This window comes from Macaca nemestrina, chromosome 15 (genome assembly GCF_043159975.1).
Source record: "Macaca nemestrina isolate mMacNem1 chromosome 15, mMacNem.hap1, whole genome shotgun sequence".
NCBI lineage: Eukaryota > Metazoa > Chordata > Mammalia > Primates > Cercopithecidae > Macaca > Macaca nemestrina.
The window spans coordinates 106,666,428-106,689,678 of NC_092139.1; the positions used below are offsets into that span (position 1 = coordinate 106,666,428).

The 23,251-nt window shown below is 51.7% G+C and overlaps 1 protein-coding gene across 6 annotated transcripts; it reads left to right on the forward strand.

The window, feature by feature from the left end:
* The first annotated feature begins 7,641 nt into the window (after positions 1-7,641).
* On the forward strand, positions 7,642-23,097 carry APOBEC3F (apolipoprotein B mRNA editing enzyme catalytic subunit 3F). Of its 6 annotated transcripts, none has more exons than XM_071078895.1 (9): positions 7,668-8,005; positions 8,263-8,409; positions 9,984-10,137; positions 12,025-12,304; positions 12,512-12,626; positions 16,819-16,975; positions 19,570-19,849; positions 20,073-20,187; positions 22,561-23,097. In XM_071078895.1, the coding sequence occupies exons 2-9, from the start codon at positions 8,360-8,362 to the stop codon at positions 22,661-22,663; spliced, it is 1,254 nt and encodes a 417-aa protein (XP_070934996.1). In that variant the 5' UTR covers positions 7,668-8,005; positions 8,263-8,359; the 3' UTR covers positions 22,664-23,097.
* Positions 23,098-23,251: the final 154 nt, after the last annotated feature.

Genomic DNA, 23,251 nt, shown 5'->3' on the forward strand with positions numbered 1-23,251 from the left:
ACTCAGTCTAGGCTGGCCGCAGTGACTCATGCCTTTGGCAGGCAGAGTTGGGAGAATTGCTTGAGCCCAGGAATTTGACACCAGCCTGGGCCACATGCCAAAGCCCCATCTCTACAAAAGAAATACAGAAAAAAAAAAAGCTAGGTGTGGTTCCATGCACCTGTAGTTTAAGCTACTTGGGAGGCTGAAGTGGGAGGATTGCTTGAGCCCTGAAGGTGGAGGCTGGAGTGAACTGAGATCACACCACAGAACTCCAGTCTCAGCAACAGATTGAGACCCCATCTGAAAATAAATCAATAAATAAACTCAACCTAAATGGGTATGAATATATGCAAATTGAATATCAGAAGTTTTGAGAAACATCCTTTGTAAATTTCATCCTACGAATTGGGTCATTCATGTCCTACCCAGCTAAAACAGAGGCCAGGAGCCAGGGAGGAAAAGCAGTCAGGCCACACACCATTGCTCCCGAAATGGACTTCTGTGCAAGCCTGACTGCTGAAACTGTGCGTTGTACCCTGAAACCAGCTTTATCCATAGCTTCTGCGATAAATGGCTCTAAGTCTTGGACTCCTTGCTCCAAAAGCAGCGACTCAGCAATGGAACCTCCCAGCTCCCAACCCTTCCTAGTGCCCACGGGCTTTCCCAAAGGGCAAGAGAACGTTTCCCCTTTTTTTTTTTTTTTTGAAACGGTGTCTCGCCCTGTCACCCAGCCTGGAGTGCAATGGCACAGTCTTGGCTCACTGCAACCTCTGCCTCCCTTGTTCAAGTGATTCTCCTGTCTCAGCCTCCCGAGTAGCTGGGATTACAGGTGCGCACCATCATGCTGGGCTAATTTTTGTATTTTTAGTAAAAACGGGTTTCGTCATGTTGCCCAGGCCAGTCTTATTTTTATTTTATTTTTTTGAGACGAAGTCTTGCTCTGTCACCCAGGCTGGAGTGCAGTGGTGCGAACTGGGCTCACTGCAACCTCTGTCGCCCAGGTTCAAGCTATTCTCCTACTTCAGCCTCCCGAGTAACTGGGATTACATGTGCATGCCACCACACCTGGCTAATTTTTGTGTTTTTAGTAGAGATGGGGTTTCAGCATTTTGGCCAGGCTGGTCTTGAACTCCTCACCTGGTGATCCAGCCGTCTTGGACACCCAAAGTGCTGGGATTACAGGTGTGAGCCACCAGGCCTGGCTTAGGCTGGTCTTAATGTCCTGACCTCAGGTGATCCGCCCTCCTTGGCCTCCCAAATTGCTGGGATTGCTGGTATGAGCCACAGCGCCTAGCCCATTTCTCCTTTTCATAAAACGTGTTGCCATCTCTGTTCTCCCAACATGGTGAACACCACCCGGACTGCGTGTATGTCCCAAATTACAATTATTTCTTTGCAAATGAAATGTGAGATTTAGAGGCTCTTCTCCACACTTTAAATTTGACTTGACATTTGCAAGGCAGATGTAAGTTATTAGACAATGATTCTATAAAAATGACCCTTCATGCTCTGGCCTCTATAGAAGATGCCCCGGGCCAGGTGTCCACATGGCAGGCATTTATTTTCTCGCAGATCTGGAGGCTGCAGGTCCTAGTTTGAGGGGTGGGTGGGGTTGTTTGCTCTGAGGCTGCTCCTCCTTCTGGCTGTGTCCTCTGTGGCCTTTCCTCTGTGCACCTGCACCACTGGGGTCTCTCTGCCTCCAAATATCATCTTTTTTTTTTTTTTTTTTTTTTGTTAAACTGAGTTTTACTCTTGTTGCCCTGGCTGGAGTGCAATGGCACAATCTTGGCTCACTGCAACCTCCACCTTCAGGGTTCAAGCAATTCTCGTGCCTCAGCCTCCTGAGTAGCTGGGAGTACAGGTATGCACCACCACGCCTGGCTAATTTTGTAGTTTTGGTAGGAAAGGGGGTTTCTCCATTTTTCTCAGGCTCGTCTCGAACTCGTGAGCTTGGGTGATCCACCCTCCCCGGCCTCCCAAAGTGCTGAGATTACAGGTATGAGCCACCGTACCTGATCTTTTTTTTTTTTTTTTGAGACGGAGTTTTACTCTGTTGCCCAGGTTGGAGTGCAATGGCACGATCACTGCTCACTGCAGCCTCCACCTCCCAGGTTCAAGCAATTCTCCTGCCTCATCCTCCTGAGTCGCTGGGATTACAGGCGCCCCGAACCACTCTCCACTAATTCTTGTATTTTTAAGTAGAGATGGGGTTTCACCATGTTGGCCAGGCTGGTGTCAAATTCCTGACTGCCCACCTCGGCCTCCCAAAGTGCTGAGATTAAAGGCAAGAGCCACAGCACCCAGCGGACCTCCTCCTTTATGGACACCAGCCAAGTGAATTTGTGCCCACAGTAGAGGTCTCATTTAAATTAATCATCTCAGCCGGGCGTGGTGGCTCATGCCTACATGTAATCCTACCACTTTGGGAGGCCGAGGCCAGCGGATCACTTGAGGTCAGGAGTTTGAAACAAGCCTGGTCAACATGGTGAAACCCCGTCTCTACTAAAAATGCAAAAAATTAGCTGGGTGTGGTAGTGGACGCCTGTAATCTCAGCTACTCGGGAGGCTGAGGCCGGAGAATCGCTGGAACCTGGAAGGCAGAGGTTGCAGTGAGCCGAGATCGTGCCATTGCACTCCAACCTGGAAGACAGAGTGAGACTGCATATAAAAAAAAAAAAAAAAAAAATTAATTAATTAATTTGGGTTGGGTGTGGTGGCGCACGCCTGTAATCCTAGCACTTTGCGAGGCCAAGGTGGCGGAGGTGGAGGTCAGCCTGGCCAACATGGTGAAACCCCATCTCTACTGAAATTCCAAAAGTAGTTGGGTGTGGTGGTGGACACCTGGAATCCCAGCAACTCCGGAGGCTGAGGCTTGAATCACTTGAACCAGGGAGGCACAGGTTGCAGTGAGCCGAGATGGTGCCACTGCACTCCAGCTTGGGAGACAGAGTAAGACTCCGTCTCCAAAAAAATTAATTAATTAATTAATCAATCATCTGTTGAAAAGGACCTGTCTCCAAATACAAGCACACATTGAGGTAGAGGGGTTAGGGCTTCAATATACTGATTTTTGGGAGAAACAGGGCAACACGGCAACAAGCTGCAGTCATTGTGGGTGGGCCTGAGTGGGGTGTGCAGGGGTTCCTGTCCTGTGTGTCTGTCTCCCAGGGGAGTCTCGACCTGACCCTCACAGCCCCTCCACCCAGATCTTCCTTGGTGCTCCACCCAGCCCACCCTCCTGCACCCAAGAGCACCCAGCCCTCCCTCCTGCTCATGCCCCTCCTTTGTCAAATCCCTCCCAACAGAGCACCAATGGGCTAGGACACAGCCTAGGGAACGTGAAAGAGAAAGAGCCAAGAAAACTTGATCAGTGATCAAGTTGGTGTTTAAGTAAGATTTTCAATAAAAAGTAGAATTGGGTACCACATGGAGGCTTGAGATGCCCAGAGCTTTTCGAGAAAGCAGAACAGAAAGTAGAAGGGCAACCAGGAACCAGAGGGGCTAGAGAACCGGAAGCTCGAGCCCTCAGAGGAGACAGGGAGTAGGCACCTGGGTCTTGGGCCTGTCAACGAAAAGAGTCAGACTCTGTAAAATATTTGAAGAGATGTGTTCTGAGCCAAATACCAGTGACCATGGGCCGTGACACAGTGCTCAGGAGGTCCTGAGAACATGTATCCAAGGTGGTAGGGGTGCGGCATGACTCCCCAGACCCCTTAGATAAGAATTTGGTTTTATATATTTTAGAGAAGCATGAGATATCCATCAAATACGTTTAAGAAATACAGAAGCTGGGCGCGGTGACCCATGCCTGTAATCCCAGCACTTTGGGAGGCCGAGGCAGGTGGATCACGAGGTCAGGAGTTCAAGACCAGCCTGGCCAACATGGTGAAACCCTGTCTCTACTAAAAACACAAAAAATTAGTTAGGTGTGGTGGCGGGCACATTTAATCCCAGCTCCTTGGGAGACTGAGGCAGGAGACTCACTTGAACCCAGGAGGCAGAGGTTGCAGTGAGCCAAGACCACGCCACTGTATTCCAGTCTGGGTGACAGAGCAAGACTCCGTCTCAAAATAAAGAAAAGAAAAGAAATACATTGGTTTGGTCCAGAAAGGTCGTACAACTCAAAGTGAGGGGAGGAGGGCTGGGGCTCTTCCAGGCTACAGATAAATTGAAACATTTTCTGGTTGACGATTGGGTGAGTTTGTCTAGAGACCTGGCATCCACAGAAAGGAAATGTTCAGGTTAAGATAAAAGACTATGGAGACCAAGGTTCTTTTGAAGTCTCATAGTGGCTGCCCTTAGAGACAATAGATGACAAATGTTTCCCATTCAGGTCTTTAAAAGGTGCAATTAGTTAATCTGTTTAGGACTGGGAGGGCCTAGAAGAAAAGATCCAGCTATATTAATAGAGATCCTTTACAGATGCAAACTTTCCCCCACGAAGGACAATTTTGCAGGGCCTTTTCACGATATTGCAAAGAAACATGTTTTGGGGTAAAATATTTTGTCTTTTTTCTTTGTCACATAATGTTGTGCCTGAGTCAGATTGGAAAGTAACTCACAATATACAGGGTTAAATAAAACCCATCTGTGCCAGGCGCGGTGGTTCATGTCTGTAATCCCAGCACTTTGGGAGGCTGAGGCGGGTGGATCACCTGAGGTCAGGAGTTTGAGACCAGCCTGGCCAACATGGTGAAACCCTGTCTCGACTAAAAATACAAAAATTAGCCAGGCGTGGTGGCGGGCGCCTGTAATGACAGCTACTTGGGAGGCTGAGACAGGAGAATCGCTTGAACCCGGGAGGCGGAGGTTGCAGTGAGCCGAGACTGCACCATTGCACTCCAGCCTGGGCAAGAAGAGCAAAACTCAGCCTCAATTAAAATACAATACAATAAAATAAAAATAGAACCCCTCTGACGAGGATGTGTGGTTTGTAAGGCATGAGTCCCCAGATCCCTTAGATAGGATTCTGGGCAAGATTAAATACAAACAAATCAGAGCTTAGTCTTCAGGCCTATGAAGTAAAACTAAAATCTTTGGCCCCCCCGATCCCCCCACAAGCTTTGGTCCCTAGTGGCCAAGGGTATCTCAGAAAAACCTTAAAACTGAGTTCCCAGGTGTGATGGGAGGGGAGGTCAGGCACGCCTCATTATCACCCCGCCCTTTTGCAGTTTAGAAAAAACTGACCAGCGGTAATGTTAAAACAGAATCGTGAGACGGGCAGAACCATAACAGACTCTTCATGGCAATAAGATACCAAATCACAACCAGGACCTCAGGCCATGCCAGGCAAGGGTGAGGTCACACAGCCCACACTTCAACAGTAAACAATGTTCTGCCTGCCACAGAGTTTTTCTTTTGCTCTAGCAGCTAAACAAGCACTGCCTCCAGATAAAGATGAAAACAATCACAGCTCATCCGGCGTCCTGACACGGAGCCACAGAGCCCCTGCTCCACAGCCCTCATTCCTGCTTTCCCTGCACAAGACACTGATTTCAGTGACTTTCTCCAGATCAGAAGACCATGGACCACAGACCATGGACCACGGACTGGTTCTGCGTGGTTTACAGACCTGGAAAATCTCGGTGCCTCCATGTCCTGAAAGGACATTTTGACATACAGGCTTAATTGTAGTACATTTAAATGTTGTCTCCACCACAATGTGAGGAGGGATTTATGGTGGCTTTTTTTTTTTTTTTTTAGATTTTTGTTTGTTTGTTTTGTTCATTTTTTTGTTTTTTGTTTTGAGATGGACTCTCACTCTGTCTCCCAGGCTGAAGGACAGTGGCGCCATCTCGGCTCACTGCAACCTCCACCTACCAGGTTCAAGTGATTCTCCTGCCTCAGCCTCCCGAGTAGCTGGAATTACAGGCACCCGCCACCACGCCTGGCTAATTTTTGTAGTTTTAATAGAGACGAGGTCTTACCATATTGGCCAGATTGGTCTTGAACTCCTGACTGTCACGGGCTTAGTGTAAGCAATAAGGCCGTTTATTCACTTGGGTATAAGAGGGCTGAGTCCGAAAAGAGAGACAGTGAAGGGAAATAGGACAGGGGCAGCTTTATAGGACTTGGGTAGGCAGCGGAAAGTTACAGTCGAAGGTGGTCATTTGTTGTCAGCAGGGGAGGGGGTCACAAGGTGCATGGTGGGGAGACCATGAGACCCATTGTCCAGGAGAAGTGTCATAAGGTCGATTGATCAGTTGGGCAGGGCAGGAGCAAGTCATAACGGTGGAACGTCTCAAGGTTGGTTAATCAGTTAAGGCAGAAACTGGCTGTTTCACTTCTTTCGTGGTTTTTCGACTGCTCCAGACTTCTTGGCTGCTGCAGGTCATCTGGATGTATATGTGCAGTTCACAGGGGTTACAATGGCTTAGCTCCGGCTCAGAGGCCTGACACTGACCTCAGATGATCCACCTGCCTCAGCCTCCCAAAGTGCTGGGATTACAGGCGTGAGCCACCGTGCCCGCCCGGGATCATATGTTACACACATGTTTGTTCAATAAGCACGGACTGCAGCCACCTACATGAATATTCATAGCTCCTCCTGTAGCCTGTTGAATATGTATGTTTTGCCAACCCCTTCAGCATAAAGCTCCTGCCCCAACCCCTCCTGCTTCTAAATGTCTGTCTCTGGTGTTTCCCAGAGGCTGTTCTTCCCAGGCTGTGGGATGGCCACCTGCAGGTCACTCTTAACAAGAAATAAAGTCTCCTTTCCAAATTTATACACTGTGGCCAGGCGCGGTGGCTCACGTCTGTAATCCCAGCACTTTGGTAGGCCGAGGTGTGTGGATCTCCTCAGACTGGGAGTTCAAGACCAGCTGAACAATATGGAGAAACCCTGTCTCTACTAAAAACACAAAAATTACCAGGCATAATGGTGGGCGCCTGTAAGCCTGACCAACAAGGAGAAACACCGTCTCTACTAAGAACACAAAAATTAGCCAGGCATAGGGGTGGCGGTCTGTAATCCCAATTACATGGGAGGCTGAGGCAAGAGAATCGCTTCAACCTGGCAGGCGGAGGTTGCGGTGAGCTGAGATCATGCCACTGCACTCCAGCATGGGTAAACAGAACAAGACTCTGTCTCAAAAAACAAACAAACAAACAAAACAACCACAAAAAACAAAAGCAAGCAAATACAAATCCAAACGTATACTTTGTGTAATTTTTAGGTCTCTGCACCATGGGAGGACACTACCAGGGGAAGGGAGCTGTGAGATCCACAGGGAGGCTCCAGACAGGCTGGCCTGGGACACCAGCCGCTGCCCTTCCATTGGCATGGGGACAAGAGGAGGCCAGAGCTCAGCCTACCAGGGAGCAACTCCGGGCAGGAGATGGGGAAGAAGGAGAAGCAGGAAGGAAAGAGCTCAGTGCGGGGACGCACATGGCATCCTGGTGGGACATCTGAGGCCCACACCCACCTGCTGTCCCTCCCTCCCATGGTGGCCTCCGAGTGTGAAGGCCTGGGGGGAGGCAGACGCCATGCCCTTCACTCTTCCTCCCTGTCCCCATGGCTGCTGGGTGGAGACCATCTCTGGGACGACCCCTGAGGGCAGGATCCAGGAGTCCCTGCAGAGGCATTAGCCTGTCTGTCTTGAGGGTGGAGAGGCGGCTCCAGCTGGGCGGGACCACCAGGGGAGGAGCTTGTGCTCTGCTGGCTCAGCCTGGTGTGGACCCACCTCCCAGTCTCTGGCTGCAAAGACTTTCTCTTTCCCTTTGCAGTTTCCTTGGGTCCTGCCACAGAGAGCAGCCTGTCTTTATCAGAGATCCCTCTGCCAGGGGGAGGACCCCAGAGAAAAACAGAAAGAGGATGAGAGCCTGAGGAAGATAAAGCATCCCAGGGCCTCCCACTCCAGCGCCAGAGCAGGAAGAGGCAGGGGCCATGACTACGAGACCCTGGGAGGTCACTTTAAGGAGGGCTGTCCTAAAACCAGGAGCCTGTAGCAGAAAGTGAAACCCTCCTGCTCCAGACAAAGATCATAGTCGGGACTGGCCAGCCAAGGATGAAGCCTCAGTTCAGGTACCGCTGCCTGCTCGACCCGCTGGGCCTCTCTGCTGCCCCTTCCTGCCTGGTGGCCCTGCTGGGCCTCAACCTTGGTCCCCCACTCCCCTGCCCCAGCCCCAGCCCTGGGATCCCTCCCTTCTGACTCCCCTGCCCCCGCCACTCCCAGCCAGGCTCTTTGTCCTGCTCTGTGGTCGCCCCACTGCTACTTCTGAATGGGCCGCCTCCTCCACCTGCCCCAGCCCAGGCCCCCTACTGAGACTCTCCCCCAAAAGTCATGGCAGGGCTGGTGCTCCCTGCTCTGGGAGGGTGCTCCCTCTGTGTGCTTCCTGCCATTCCTGAACTCTGGAACTGGGAGAATTGAACCAAAGGATGATGGGAGCAATGTGGAATTTTGTTCACAGAGCTTCGATGGATTTTCTGTAAGATTTACTTTGCTTTAAATACCAAGTCTTAGGAGAGGGTGTGGGGAGGGAATGATCTCTGAAGCACAAGATAAATCATGTTTTCCAAAGATGTCTCCACTGTGGGCAGAGGAGGATGCAGATGACCCCAAACACACACTCTTCCTCTACGATCAGCATTCACCATTTATAATGACACCAGTAACATGGAATATAGTGACTGGGCACGGTGGCTCAAGCCTGTCATCCCAGCACTTTGGGAAGCCGAGTCAGGCGGATCGCCTGAGGTCGGGAGTTTGAGAGCAGCCTGACAAACATGGATAAACCCTGTCTCTACTAGAAATATATAATTAACCAGGTGCAGTGGCGGGTGCCTGTAATCCCAGCTACTCTGGAGGCTGAGACAGGATAATCGCTTGAACCCAGGAGGCGGAGGTTGCAGTGAGCCGAGATCGTGCCATTGCACTCCAGCCTGGGCAACAAGAGTGAAATTTAGTCTCAAAAGAAAACAAAAGCAAAAACAAAACAAAAAACATGGAATATATGGGGGAAAAAAGCCTCCATGATCAGGAGAAATGCTTTTATTTTAAAATTTAGTAAGAAGAGAGCCCGGTCACCAATGACTCCCTCCTGCAGGGCCGGTGATACAGAGACTGGACAGGGCTTGTCTGATAAGAGGCCCAGCCCCATCCATCCCCAGCTCTGTGGCCTGGGCAGGTTACCCCACCTCTCTGCGCCTCTGGCCCCTCCTCTATAAGATGGGAAATGCCCCTGCAGGCCTAGGGCAGCCTCACATGAGTTCATACCCACGCAGCACTTAGAAGAGTGGCCTGGGCCTCAGAATTCAGTTCTACCATGATTTAAAAATAGTAATATACTGAGGTGAAATGTCAGGAAGGAACTGGCTGAAAGGTTAAAATCTATGATTTTTTTAAAAAAAATTATTATTTAAAAAAAATTTTTTTAATCTTTTTTTTTTTTTTTTGAGATGAATTTTCGCTCTTGTTGCCCAGGCTGGAGTGCAATGGCATGATCTCGGCTCACTATAACCTCTGCCTCCCACGTTCAAGTGATTCTCCTGCCTCAGCCTCCTGAGTGACTGGGATTACACGCACCCGCCACCAGGCCTGGCTAATTTTTGTGTTTTTAGTAGAGACTGGGTGTCACCATGTTGATGAGACTGGTCTCAGACTCCTGACCTCAATGATCGGCCCACCTCGGCCTCCCAAAAGGCTGGGATTACAGTTATGAGCCATAAAGGCCAGCCAATAACTTTATTCTCTTTTGCATTTTACTAATGCGTTGGAGAGTAGGTGGGAGAAATACCGGGAGGGTGGGGAATGTACCCCTGGAATGACCAGAGCTGGGCCCTGAGCGGGAAGAGGTCACCCCGGTCCTGCCGCCCCTGCCAGCACCCCCTTTTCTTGCTCTCTCCCCGGTCTTCCTGCCTGGGAAGGAAGCAGAAATTCTCAGGGCTGTGGAGAGATGGGGGAGGCCCAGAGCCGTCCAGGGAACTGTGTTTAGTGGACATCAGTGTGGAGGGCTCCTGGGAGCGCTCTCTGCATTGGCTGGTTTCTCTCTTGTGTCTTCAGAAACACAGTGGAGCGAATGTATCGAGGCACATTCTTCTACAACTTTAATAACAGACCCATCCTTTCTCGTCGGAATACCGTCTGGCTGTGCTACGAAGTGAAAACAAGGGGCCCCTCAATGCCCACTTGGGGCACAAAGATCTTTCGAGGCCAGGTACCACCCAGACTCCAATCACTTTACAGGCAGGAGCTAAGCCAGCTGGGAAAGCAAACCACGTACTGATGAGTGAAATGCCCGGCGGCGGCCTGTCCAGGGTGCCGTTCTCTCCCACACTTTCCAAGTCCGTGGCCCTGACCTTCCCGCTGGACCGTCCTGGGATCGGATCGTGGAGGGGGTTTGCCTCTGCACAAAAGGCCTTGTTTTTTTTTTGTTTTTGTTTTTGTTTTGAGACAGAGTTTCTCTCTTGTTGCTGAGGCTGGAGTGCAATGACGCAATCTCAGCTCACTGCAACCTCTGACTCCTGGGTTCAAGCGATTCTGTTGCCTCAGACTCCCGAGTAGCTGGGATTACAGGTGCCCACCACCATGTGCGGGTAATTTTTTTTTTTTTTTTTTTTTTTTTTTGTATCATTAGTGGAGACCGGATTTTACCATGTTGGCCAGGTTGGTCTTGAACTCCAGACCTCAGGTGATCCACCTGCCTCGGCCTCCCAAACTGTTGGGATTACAAGTGTGAGCCACAGTGCCGGCCTATTTTTAATATTTTATTCAATCCAATGTCGCTAACATTACTTCAAGATTATTTAACATAAAATTCTTGACAAGATAGTGAAGTTTCTTTTTCTTGTCATGCTGAGTCTTTGAAATGAGCCGTGTAAGCCATGCTAGTGGGGTGGCTGGCGCCTGTATCCCAGCACTTTCGGAGGCTGAGGCCAGTGGATCACCTGAGGTCAGATGTTCGAAAACCAGCATGGCCAACATGGTGAAATCCCGTCTCTACTAAAAATACAAAAAAATTAGCCAAGCGTGGTGGCAGTCACCTGTAATCCCAGCTACTTGGGAGGCTGAGGCAGGAGAATCGCTTGAACCCATGAGGCAGAGGTTATGGTGAGTTGAGATTGCATCATTGCACTCCAGCCTGGGCAACAAGAGTGAAACCATGTCTCAACAACAACAACAACAAAAAGAGAAATGAGCGGTGTATAATGTATTTTTCAGGTGCCCAGGTCTCTCATCAGAGCCCCATTTCAAGTGCTCAGTAACCCCCTTGCCCAGTGCCCCCCACCACATGGGAGAGCACAAGTCCAGTGGCTTCTCCAGCAGATGGCAGGGAGGGAACAAGGCAGACCCCAGAGGGCCAGGCCACAGCAGGGGCTGAGGATGCCTGGTGAATGGATGCCTGGGAGAATGGATGCCAGAATTCACGCACGAGGCCGTGAACAGGGCCGGGAAAACTCCCAAACAAAGGGAAGCACGTGTCTTGGTGCACCTTGTGATGCTTCAACAGCAGGACTGAGACGGAGACATTGACAATGAATAGAAATGTGCTGGCTCGAGTTCTGGACGCTGGGAAGTCCACTGTCAAGGCACCAGCGACTTTCCAGGGCCTGCGAGCTGCACAGTCAGGTGGGGGTGAAGGTTGTTGCCAGAAGGTCGGGGATGCTCCAGACAGAGTGGCCTGGGATGTTGGGTCACTGCTGCTCCATGCCACGGGGACAAGAGGAAGCAGGAGTTTAATCTTACACACTGCCCCTCCAGCTAGTGGGCAAGAGACAGAAAGTGGGGCTAAAGTCGCCCTTGAATAACCACAGCAGTGGCACCCACAAAGGTGGAGTCCCCACAACCTCATAGCCGCTTGTATGTGCCACCTCTTAATGGTTAATGGTAATGGTTATGGTTAAGGCCATTACCATAGCAATTAACACTGAACATGAGCTTTGGAGCAGACAATCACTCAAACTAATTAGGGGGATGGAGGAAAGGAGCTTCAATGGCAAGATCCCCTGGACTCCTGTCCTGGCCCCTCCTCCCACTGCCCCAACCCTGCCCTCTCCTCCTGCTCCCCCTCTCAGAGCATCCCCTGCCCCTGCTCCTCTCCCAGGTGTGTTTCGAGCCTCAGTACCACGCAGAAATGTGCTTCCTCTCTTGGTTCTGTGGCAACCAGCTGCCTGCTAACAAGCGCTTCCAGATCACCTGGTTTGTATCCTGGACCCCCTGCCCAGACTGTGTGGCGAAGGTGGCCGAATTCCTAGCTGAGCACCCTAATGTCACCCTGACCATCTCTGCCGCCCGCCTCTACTACTACTGGGAAACAGATTATCGCAGGGCGCTCTGCAGGCTGCGTCAGGCAGGGGCCGGAGTGAAGATCATGGACTATGAAGGTGAGAGGAGGAGGGGTCAGGGGAGCGTGAGCGGGAGGAACAGCATGAGAGATGGATGGATCTGCAATGCCATGGCTGGGGGCGTCCCAGGGCAACCTACAGGGGCAGGGCCAGGGCTGACCACAACTGACAGCCAGGAGAGCAGGCCTGGGAGGGCAGGACCAGGGTCAGGGGAGAGCCTGACTGCTTCCTGCCTCTTCATGTCAGAATTTGCATACTGCTGGGAAAACTTTGTGTACAATGAAGGTCAGTCATTCATGCCTTGGGACAAATTCGATGACAATTATGCATTCCTGCACCACAAGCTAAAGGAGATTCTCAGGTGAGGGTCTCCCTCTGGCCTCATGGTCTCTCTCCTCTCACCTCCTGCTCATCCTCCTGAGACCTCCCCTGGCCAGGCCCTCCTGCCCTCCCTTCTGCCCCCTGCCTGCCCTCATAGTTACACCCCCTCACCCCAACTCCTCGTGTTTCCTCCACCTCCCTGCCTCCTCCCTGCTTTCCTGGGCCCCTCCTGTGAGTGAGAGGCCCCTTTGGCCTCCAGAGTGACCTCCATCCACCCCCGAGGCTGCCCTCCCCACAGCCTGGGATCCCCAACCTGGCTCCTTCCATCTCCCTGGCATAACCGAATTTGTCATAACACTGGACGTAAGTGGGTATGAATATTCACAAGCTCGACAGCCAGAAGCTTTGAGCAACATCCTTCAAGGCTGACCTGAGCCCTTGAGAAGGAGCTGCCTCCGTGGAAACAGAGCTTCAGGCTTCGGCTGCCGTAGAAGATGGCCCGGGCCGGGTGCCCACAGGGCAGGCATTTATTTTCTCACAGATCTGGAGGCTGCAAGTCCAGGGTGGAGGGGTGGGCGGGGCTGTGTCCTCTGCGGCCGCTCCTCCTGGCCCTGTCCTCTCTGGCCGTTCCTCTGTGCACCTGCAACCCTAGGGTCTATCTGCCTCTAAATGTCCTCCTTGTTTATGGTCCCCAGTCAGACAGGATTAGGGCCCACCCTAAGGACCATGAGTTAATTTAACCACCACTTTAGTGGACCTGTCTCCAAATACAGTTATCCTGTGAGGAGGTGGGATGAGGACTTCAACATATCAATGTTGGGAAGATACAATTTAGCCCATGACAACGACCCAGGGGGCTTTGGGTCAAGCTTGGGTGGTGTGTGCAGGGATCTCCGTTCTGTGTGTCTGTCTCCCAGGAGTCCTGTCCTGACCCTCACAGCACCTCCCTTCAGACCTTGCTGCACCCTGGGCCGCACCCCATGGCTTCCCCACCCAACAGCACGCAGCCCGTCCTCCTGCTCACACCCGTCACTTCTCAAATCCCCCCCACAGGATGGAGATGCAGAAAGAGCCAAACACTCAGTGATCAAGGTCCCATGTGAATAAATTTTTTTTTTTTTTTTTTTGAGACAGCCTCTCCCTCAGTCGCCCAGGCTGGAGTGCTGTGGTGCGATCTCGGCTCACTGCAATCTCTGCTTCCCAGGTTCTAGCAATTCTCTTGTCTCAACCTCCCAAGTACCTGGGATTACAAGCACATGTCACCACACTGGCTAATATTTGTATCTTTAGTAGAGATGGGATTTTGCAATGTTGGCCAGGTGTTGAGTGAGATTTTACAAAAGCGTAGGCTTGGATAACGGGAGGCTTGAGATGCCAGGAACCTTCCAGGAAGCACAATAGAAAAAGGCAACCAGGGACCAGACAGGCCATAGAAAGAGATCATCTAAGGCCCTTGGGAGAGACGGGAACTAAGCACCTGGGTCTTAGACCGGAAGAGCAAACTGCAAGACAGGGTGGCCAGGGACACCAAGCTCTGCCCTTTCATCACATATAGACAAGAGCTCAGCCAGCCAGGGAACAACTCTAGGCAGGAGATGTGGAAGGAAGGAGCTCAGTGTGGGGGTACGCATGACATCCTGGTGGGACATCTGAGGCCCCCCCACCAGCTATTCCTCCCTCCAATGGTGGCCTTTGAGTGTGAGGGTATGGGGGGAGGCAGACACCTGCCCCTCACTCTCCCTCCCTACCACATAGCTGCTGGGTGGGGGGCATCCCTGGGATGATTCCTGAGGGCAGGATCCAGGGGTCTCTCTGGAGGTCCTCCCATCCAGGTGAGAAAGCAGCCTGAAGTGAGGCCGGCACTCAGATGGGCCTGGGAGGTCACTCACAGCGCAGGTGCCTCCTGGAACAAGGGCCCTGGAAGATAGAAATAGAACCCAAGCCCAGGACTAACATCAGGGCCAGGACAAGCCTGCCAAGGAGGTTGCACATGAAGCCCCAGATCAGGGACCACTGTGCGCTCTGCCCGCGAGGCCTCTGCTGCCCCTTCCTGCCTGGTGGCCCTGCTGGGCCTCAGCCCTGGCCTCCCCCTGCCCCAGCCCCAGCCCTAGGCTCTCTGCCCTCTGCTCTCTGCCCTCTTCTCTTTTGCTCCCACTCCCAGCCAGGCTCTTTGCCCTGCTATGTGGTCACCGGTCTGCAGCTTCTGAATGGGCCGCCTCCCCAACCTGCCCCAGCCCAGGCCCCCTGCTGAGACTCTCCCCAGAGAATCACCACTGGGCTGGTGCTCCCCACCCTGGGAGGGTGCTCCCTCTGTGTGCTTCCCACCATTCCTGAGCTCTGGAACTGGGAGAATTGAACCAAAGGATGATTGGAGCAATCCGGCATTTTGTTCTCAGCACTTTGATGAAATTTCTGTAATATTTACTTTGTTTCAACACAAAGTCTTAGGAGAGGGTGTGGGGGAGGGAATGGTCTCTGTACCAGAAAATATGTCATTTCTTCCAAAGATGCCTCCAGTGTGAGCAGAGGAGGATGCACATGACCCCAGACACAGGCTCCTCCTCCGTAAGCACCATTCACCTTTTAGAATGACACATGTAACCTGGAATGTAGGAAAAAATATGATGATCAGGAGTAATGCTCTTATTTTAAAGTTTAGTAAGAAGAGAGCCCGGTTCCCGACAGCTCCCTGCTACAGGGCCTGTGATGCAGAGGCTGGACAGGACTGGCATGGAAAGGGGCCCCAGCTCCATCCATCCCCAGCTCTGTGGCCTGGGCAGGTTACCCTACCTCTCTGTGCCTCTGGCACTTCTGTAAAATAGGATGGCCCCTGCAGGCCTCAGGCACGTGCCATGAGCTCAGACATATGCAGCACTTACGAGAGTGGCCTGGACCTGCCAGGCACAGTGGCTTACGCCTGTCATCCCAGAACTTTGGGAGGCTGAGGTGGGCAGATCACAAGTTCAGGAGTTCAAGACCAGCCTGGCCAACATGATGAAAACCGGTTGCTACTAAACATACAAAAACTAGTGCTGGGCACGGTGGCTCACGCTTCTAATCCCAGCACTTTCGGAGGCCGAGGTGGGCAGATCACAAGGTCAGCAGTTCAAGACCATCCTGGCTAACATGGTAAAGCCCTATCTCTACTAAAAATAAAAAAAGTTGCCTGTAATCCCAGCACTTTGGGAGGCCGAGACGGGTGGATCACGAGGTCAGGAGATCGAGACCATCCTGGCTAACACGGTGAAACCCCGTCTCTACTAAAAAAAAATACAAAAAAATTAGCCGGGCGAGGTGGCGGGCGCCTGTAGTCCCAGCTACTTGGGAGGCTGAGGCAGGAGAATGGCGTGAACCCGGGAGGCGGAGCTTGCAGTGAGCCGAGATCGCGCCACTGCACTCCAGCCTGGGCAACAGAGCGAGACTCCGTCTCAAAAAAAAAAAAAGTTAGCCGGACATGGTGGCATGTGCCTGTAGTCCCAGCTACTTGGGAGGCTGAGGCAGGAGAATCGCTTGAAACCAGGAGGCAGAGGTTGCAGTGAGCCGAGATTGCGCCACTCCTCTCCAGCCTGGTGAAAGAGTGAGACCCCATATAAAAATAAATAAATAAAAATACAAAAATCAGCCAGGCGTGGTGACACAAGTCTGTAATCCCAGCTACTCAGGAGGCTGAGGTGGGAGAATCACTTCAACGTGGGAGGTGCGGTGCAGTTTGCAGTGAGCCGAGATCGCACCACTGCACTCCATCCTGGATGCCAGTGAGATTCCGTCTCAAAAAGAAAAAAAAAAAAAAAAAACGGAGAGTATTCGGTGTGATCCCAATGTAAAAATAATAATCATCATCGGACAGGTGAAATGTGAGGAAGGAATTGAGCTGAAATATTCAAGCAATTATTTGAGTTTGGAGAGTTTTATTGTCTGTTGCATTTTCCTAATGGGTTGGGAGATGTGTGGCAGAAAAACTGGGAGGTTAAGGGTGTCCCATTGGTAGCCCCAGAGCTGGGGTTCCAGCTGGGAGAGGTCACTCCGGCCCTGCTGCCCCTGCCAGTATCCCCTCCTCTTTCTCTCTCCGAATCTTCCTGCCTGGGAAAGCAGCAGACATTCTCAGGGCTGCGGAGGGATGGGGGAGGCCCAGAGCCCAGGGCAGTCCAGGGAGTGATGTTCAGCGGGCATCAGCCCCCAGGACTCCGGGGGGGGTGTCTCTGCATTGGCGGGTTTCTCCCTTGTGCCCTCAGAAACCCGATGGAGGCAACGTATCCACACATATTCTACTTCCACTTTAAAAACCTACGGAAAGCCTATGGTCGGAACGAAACCTGGCTGTGCTTCACCGTGGAAATTATAAAGCAGCACTCAACTGTCTCCTGGGAGACGGGCGTCTTCCGAAACCAGGTAGCACCAAAGTCCTAGTTACACCCCAAATAGGAGCTAAGTAGCTGGGAATGCAGAAACCACAAGAAGTGATGTGCCTGGCGCGGGCTCTCCTGTGTGTACTTTCCTTTTACATTTCTTTTTTTCTTTTTCCTTTCTTTTTTCTTTTTTCTTTCTTTTTTTTTTTTTTTTTTTTTTTGTGTGTGTTTTTTTTTTTGTTTTTTTTTTTGTTTTTTTTTTTTGTTTTTTTTTTGTTTTTTTGAGACGGAGTCTCGCTCTGTCACCCAGGCTGGAGTGCAGTGGCGCGATCTCGGCTCACTGCAGCCTCTGCCTCTTGGGTTCAAGCGATTCTCCTGTCTCAGCCTCCTGAGTAGCTGGGATTACAGGTGCCCGCCACCACACCCGGCTAATTTTTATTGTATTTTTAGTAGAGACGGGGTTTCACCACAGTGGCCAGGCTGGTTTCGAACTCCTGACCGCACGGGATCCGCCCCCCTCGGCCTCCCAAAGTGCTAGGATTACAGGCATGAGCTACCGCGCCCAACCTCCTCCCACATTTTTAAGTCCGTGGCCCAGATCTTCCTCCCTGTCTCTCCTGGGATCGGATGGTGGAGGGGGTTTGTCTCTTCCCAAAAGGCCTTGCTTAGAGCCCAGCACCCTCACTCTTGACTTTCTTTCCCAAAATCTTGTCATGGAGCTGTGTGTCCGGAAGTCCTCGGGAAACAGCTGCTGTGGGAATCGGGGGCTGTGGTGTCCGGCACTGTGTCTGGGCCAGTCACTGCTGGGCTGGTGGGGCCGCCCCTGCCATTGCCCTGATTCCTTGATGTCAAGGACACATCATCACAGGATGGTGAACCCTTGCTCCTCACCACGCCGCCCCCACAGGGACCACTGACCTCCCACCCACCCTGTCATGTTCCACCCACCCCTGCAGCCCCCACTGCCCAGGCAGGAGACTTTTCAGAGTGTGTTCGGGGAGGGAGCCGCCTGTGTTCTGGGCAGGCCTGGCCTACAGCAGTGCTGGCCTCGGAAACGCCCAGGTCTCAGGAGTGAAGCACAAGTGAAGTCCCCACACGCTAAAAAGGCGGCAAGAACTGGTGGAAGACATTTTAATGTCTGCATTAGCTCAATTATCTCACATACGATTTCAACATATACTTAATATAAAATGTCTCACGAGGGAGTTAAAGTTTGTCTATTCTCACAATGAGATTTTGAAATGAGCTGTGTATTGTTCACAGGCCAATGTTTCTAATCAGAGCCCCATTTCAAGTGCTCAGTAACCCCTTTGGCCAACCTTCAACTCCATGGGCAATGCTGGTCCAATGACCTGCGTAGCAGAAGGGAGACAGGGAACAAGGACGACCCCCATAGGGCCAGGCCGCAGCAGGGGCTGAGGATGCCTGGTTAATGGATGCCTGGGGAACAGGATGCCAGAAATCACACATGACCTGTGACAAGACAGGGAAAGACTCAATAAAATAAAGAAGGAAGGGGCCGAGTGCGGGGGCTCACACCTGTAATCCCAGCACTTTGGGAGCCCGAGGCGGCAGGATCATGAGGTCAGGAGTTTGAGACCAGCCTGGCTAACATGGTGAAACCCCATCTGTACTAAAACTACAAAAATTAGCCAGGCGTGGGGGTGCGCCCCTGTAGTCCCAGCTACTCGGGAGGCTGAGGCAGGAGAATTGCTTGAACCCGGGAGGCAGAGGTTTCAGTGAGCCGAGATCTTGCCACTGCACTCCAGCCTGGGTGACAGAGCAAGACTCCATCTCTCAAAAAAATAAAGAGGAAAGGCCGGGTGCGGTGGCTCATGCCTGTAATCCCAGCACTTTGGGAGGCTGAGGCAGGCAGATCACGAGATCAGGAGATTGAGACCATGCTGGATAAGTCAGTGAAACCCTGTCTCTACTAAAAATACAAAAAATTAGCCGGGTGTGGTGGCAGGCGCCTGTAGTCCCAGCTACTTGGGAGGCTGAGGCAGGAGAATGGCATGAACCTGCGAAGTGGGAAGTGGAGCTTGCAGTGAGCGGAGATCGCGCCACTGCACTCCAGCCTGGGCGACAGAGCAAGACTCTGTATCGGAAAAAAAAAGAAGAAGAATAATAAAGAAAAACGAAGGACAAGGATGGAAGAAGGGAAATTCTATGAATAAAAAGCCCTAGGGCCTACTATGTACCCAGAAAAATGAAAAGTAAAGAGAATAAGGCAGTGCATGTGGTTTACGCTCATAGTCCCAGAGCTTTGGTAGGCTGAGGCAGGAGGACAGTATGAGCCCAAGAGTTCAAGATCAGCCTGGGTAACATGGTGAAATCTTGTCTCTGCAAAAATTACAAAAAGATTAGACAGGCGTGGTGGCACACACCTGCAGTCCCAGCTAATCAGGAGGCTGAGGTGGGAAGATTCCTCGAGCCTGGGAGGTGAAGGCTACAGTCAGTCCAGATCGCACCACTGCACCCCAGCCTGGGCAACAGAGAGAGACCCTGTCTCAAAAATAAATAAATAAGGAAACGCCCTGGGGCTCCAGGCCCGCCCTCTACTCCCATCGCCCCACCCCTGCACTCCCCCTGCTCCTGGTCTGAGCTCCCCCTGCCCTCCTCCTCCTCCTTCCCCAGGTCGATCCTGAGAGCCGTTGTCATGCAGAAAGGTGCTTCCTCTCCTGGTTCTGCGAGGACATACTGTCTCCTAACACAGAGTACCAGGTCACCTGGTACACATCTTGGAGCCCTTGCCTAGATTGTGCAGGGGAGGTGGCCGAGTTCCTGGCCAGGCACAGTAATGTGAAGCTCGCCATCTTTGCCGCCCGCCTCTACTACTTCTGGGATACACATTACCAGCAGGGGCTCCGCAGCCTGAGTGAGAAAGGGGCCTCCGTGGAGATCATGGGCTACAAAGGTGAGATGTGGGGGACTGAGGGGAGAGGGTTCGGGAGGGACAGCATGAGGGGCAGGTGGGGCTGCAATGCCGTGGGGCGAGGCAGTGTCCCCGGGAAGCCTGCAGGGATGGGGCCAGCGTCCACTGTAACTGGCAGCCAGGAGACCTGGCCTGGGAGGGGAGGGACCAGGGCCTGGAGAGAGGCCTGCTGGGTCCTCACTGCTTTCTCCTCGTTTTTTTTCAGATTTTAAATATTGTTGGGAAAACTTTGTGTACAACGGTGATGAGCCGTTCAAGCCTTGGAAGGGACTAAAATACAACTTTCTATTCCTGGACAGCAAGCTGCAGGAGATTCTCGAGTGAGCGGTCTCCCGGGGCCTCATGGTCTGTCTCCTCTAGCCTCCTGCTCATGCTGCGCGGGCCTCCCCTCCACCCTGGACCAGCTCTGCTTTTGTCTGGTCATCCTGAGCCCCTCCTGCCCTCAGGGCCATTTCACAGTGCTCCCCTGCCTCATCACCTCCTCCCCACTCTCCTAGGCTCTTCCTTCAGAGGCCCCTTTCTGCCTCCATGGCTACCCATCCACCCACCAAGACCCCGTTCCCTGAGCCTGTGTGCCCCTAACCTGCCTTTTCCCATCTCCCCAGCATAACCAACCTTTTTTTTTTTCTTTGAGACGGAGTGTCGCTCGGTCGCCCAGACTGGAGTACAATGGCTTGATGTTGGCTCACTGCAAACTCCGCCTACCAGGTTCAAGCGATTCTCCTGCCTCAACCTCCCGAATAGCTGGGATTACAGATGCCTGCCACCACGCCCAGCTATTTTTTTTTTTTTTTTGTATTTTTAGTAGTAACTGAGTTTCACCATGTTGGCCAGGCTGGTCTTGAACACCTCACCTCAGGTGATCTGCTCATCTCGGCCTCCCAAAGTGCTGGGATTACAGGCATAAGCAACCCCGCCCGGCCGCATAAACAAATCTTATTAAACTCAACCTAGGCTGGCTGCAGTGACTCACGCCTGTAATCCCCCAGCAATTTGGGAGGCAGAGGTGGGAGAATTGCTTGAGCCCAGGAGTTCGAGACCAGCCTGGGCCACAGGACAAAGCCCCATCTCTACAAAAATAAATAAATAAATAAATAAAAAGCCAGGTGTGGTTGCATGCACTTATAGTTTAAGCGACTTGGGAGGCTGAAGTGGGAAGATTGCTTGAGCCCTGGAGGTGGAGGCTACAGTGAACTGAGGTCGCGCCACTGAACTCTGGTCTGCATGACAGATTGAGACCCTGCCTGAAAATAAATTCATAAATAAACTCAACCTAAATGGGCGTGAATATATGTAAATTGAATACCAGAAGTTTTGACAAACATCCTTTGTAAATTTCATCCTACGAATTGGGTCATTCATGTCCTACCCAGCTAAAACAGAGGCCAGGAGCCAGGGAGGAAAAGCAGTCAGGCCACACACCATTGCTCCCGAAATGGACTTCTCCGTAAGTCTGACTCCTAAAACTGTGCGTTGTACCCTGAAACCAGCTTTATCCATAGCTTCTGTGATAAATGGTTGTAAGTCTTGGACTCCTTGCACCAAAAGCAGCGACTCAGCAATGGAACCTCCCAGCTTCCAACCCTTCCTAGTGCCCATGGACTTTCCCAAAGGGTAAGAAAACATTTCTCCTTTTTGTTTTTGAAATGGAGTCTCGCTTTGTCGCCCAGGCTGAAGGGCAATGGCCCAGTCTTGGCTCACTGCAACCTCCACCTCCCTTGTTCAAGTGATTCTCCTGTCTCAGCCTCCCGAGTAGCTGGGATTACAGGTGTGAACCACCATGCCAGGCTAATTTTTGTATTTTTCATAAAAATGGGTTTCATCGTGTTGCCCAGGCTGGTCTTATTTTTATTTTATTTTTTGAAACAGAGTCTTGCTCTGTTGCCCAGGCTGGGGTGCAATGGTGCGATCTCAGCTCACTGTAATCTCTGTCGCCCAGGTTCAAGCTATTCTCCTGCCTCAGCCTCCCAAGTAGCTGGGATTACATGCACGTGCCACCATGCCTGGGTAATTTTTGTGTTTTTGGTAGAGATGGGGTTTCAGCATCTTGGCCAGGCTGGGCTTGAACTCCTGACCTCGTGATCCAGCCGTCTCGGACACCCAAGGTGCTGGGATTACAGATGTGAGCCACGGGGCCCAGCTTAGGCTGGTCTTAAACTCCTGGCCTCAGGTGATCTGCCCGCCTTGGCCTCCCAAATTGCTGGGATTGCTGGTGTGAGCCACAGCGCCTAGCCCATTTCTCCTTTTTATAAAACCTGTTGCCATCTCTGTTCTCCCAACATGGTGAACACCACCCGGACTGCGTGTATGTCCCAAATTACAATTCTTTCTTTGCAAATGAAATGTGAGATTTAGAGGCTCTTCTCCACACTTTAAATTTGACTTGACATTTTCAAGGCAGATGTAAGTTATTAGAGAATGAGACTCTATAAAAATGACCCCTTCATGCCGTGGCCTCCATAGAAGATGCCCCGGGCCAGGTGTCCACACGGCAGGCATTTATTTTCTCGCAGATCTGGAGGCTGCAGGTCCAAGTTCGAGGGGTGGGTGAGGTTGTTTGCTTGGAGGCCGCTCCTCCTGGCTGGCAGGGAGTCTTCCAGCTGTGTCCTCTGTGGCCTTTCTTCTATGCACCTGCATCTCTGGGGTCTCTGCCTCCAAATATCAACTTTTTTTTTCTTCTTTTTTTGAGACAGAATTTTGCTCTTGTTGTCCAGGCCGGAGTACAATGGCACAATCTCAGCTCACTGCGACCTCTGCCTTCCAAGTTCAAGTGATTCTCCTGCCTCAGTCTCCTGAGTAGCTGGGACTACAGGCGTATGCCACCACGCCCAGCTAATTTTGTAGTTTTAGTAGAGATGGAGTTTCTCCATGTTGTTTAGGCTGGTCTTGAACTCGTGAGCTCAGTTCAAGATCCACCCTCCTCAGCCTCCCAAAGTGCTGGGATTACAGATATGAGCCACCATACACAACCTCTTTTTTTTTTTGAGATGGAGTTTCACTCTGTTGCCCAGGCTGGAGTGCAATGGCAGGATCACTGCTCACTGCAACGTCTGCCTCCTGGGTTCAAGCAATTCTCTTGCCTCAGCCTCCTGAGTAGTTGGGATTACAGATGCCCAGAACCACTCTCTGCTAATGTTTCTATTTTATAGTAGAGATGAGGTTTCACTGAGGAAGGAGACCACCTCTCTCATTGTCTCCTGTTTCAGAAGGAAGCAAAAAGTTAGAAAGAAGCAGAAGTGGCCGGGCGCGGTGGCTCAAGCCTGTAATCCCAGCACTTTGGGAGGCCGAGACGGGCGGATCACGAGGTCAGGAGATCGAGACCATCCTGGCTAACACAGTGAAACCCCGTCTCTACTAAAAAATACAAAAAACTAGCCGGGCGCA

Bases quoted from the DNA above. Each gene is read 5' to 3' on its own strand.
- APOBEC3F (XM_071078893.1), top strand. From the start codon at position 8,360: ATGATGGGAGCAATGTGGAATTTTGTTCACAGAGCTTCGATGGATTTT. The intron at 16,976-19,569 runs GTAGCACCAAAG...CTCCTTCCCCAG, and splicing joins CGGGCGTCTTCCGAAACCAG to GTCGATCCTGAGAGCCGTTG. The intron at 20,188-20,501 runs GTGAGCGGTCTC...TTTTTCTTTGAG, and splicing joins AAGCTGCAGGAGATTCTCGA to ACGGAGTGTCGCTCGGTCGC.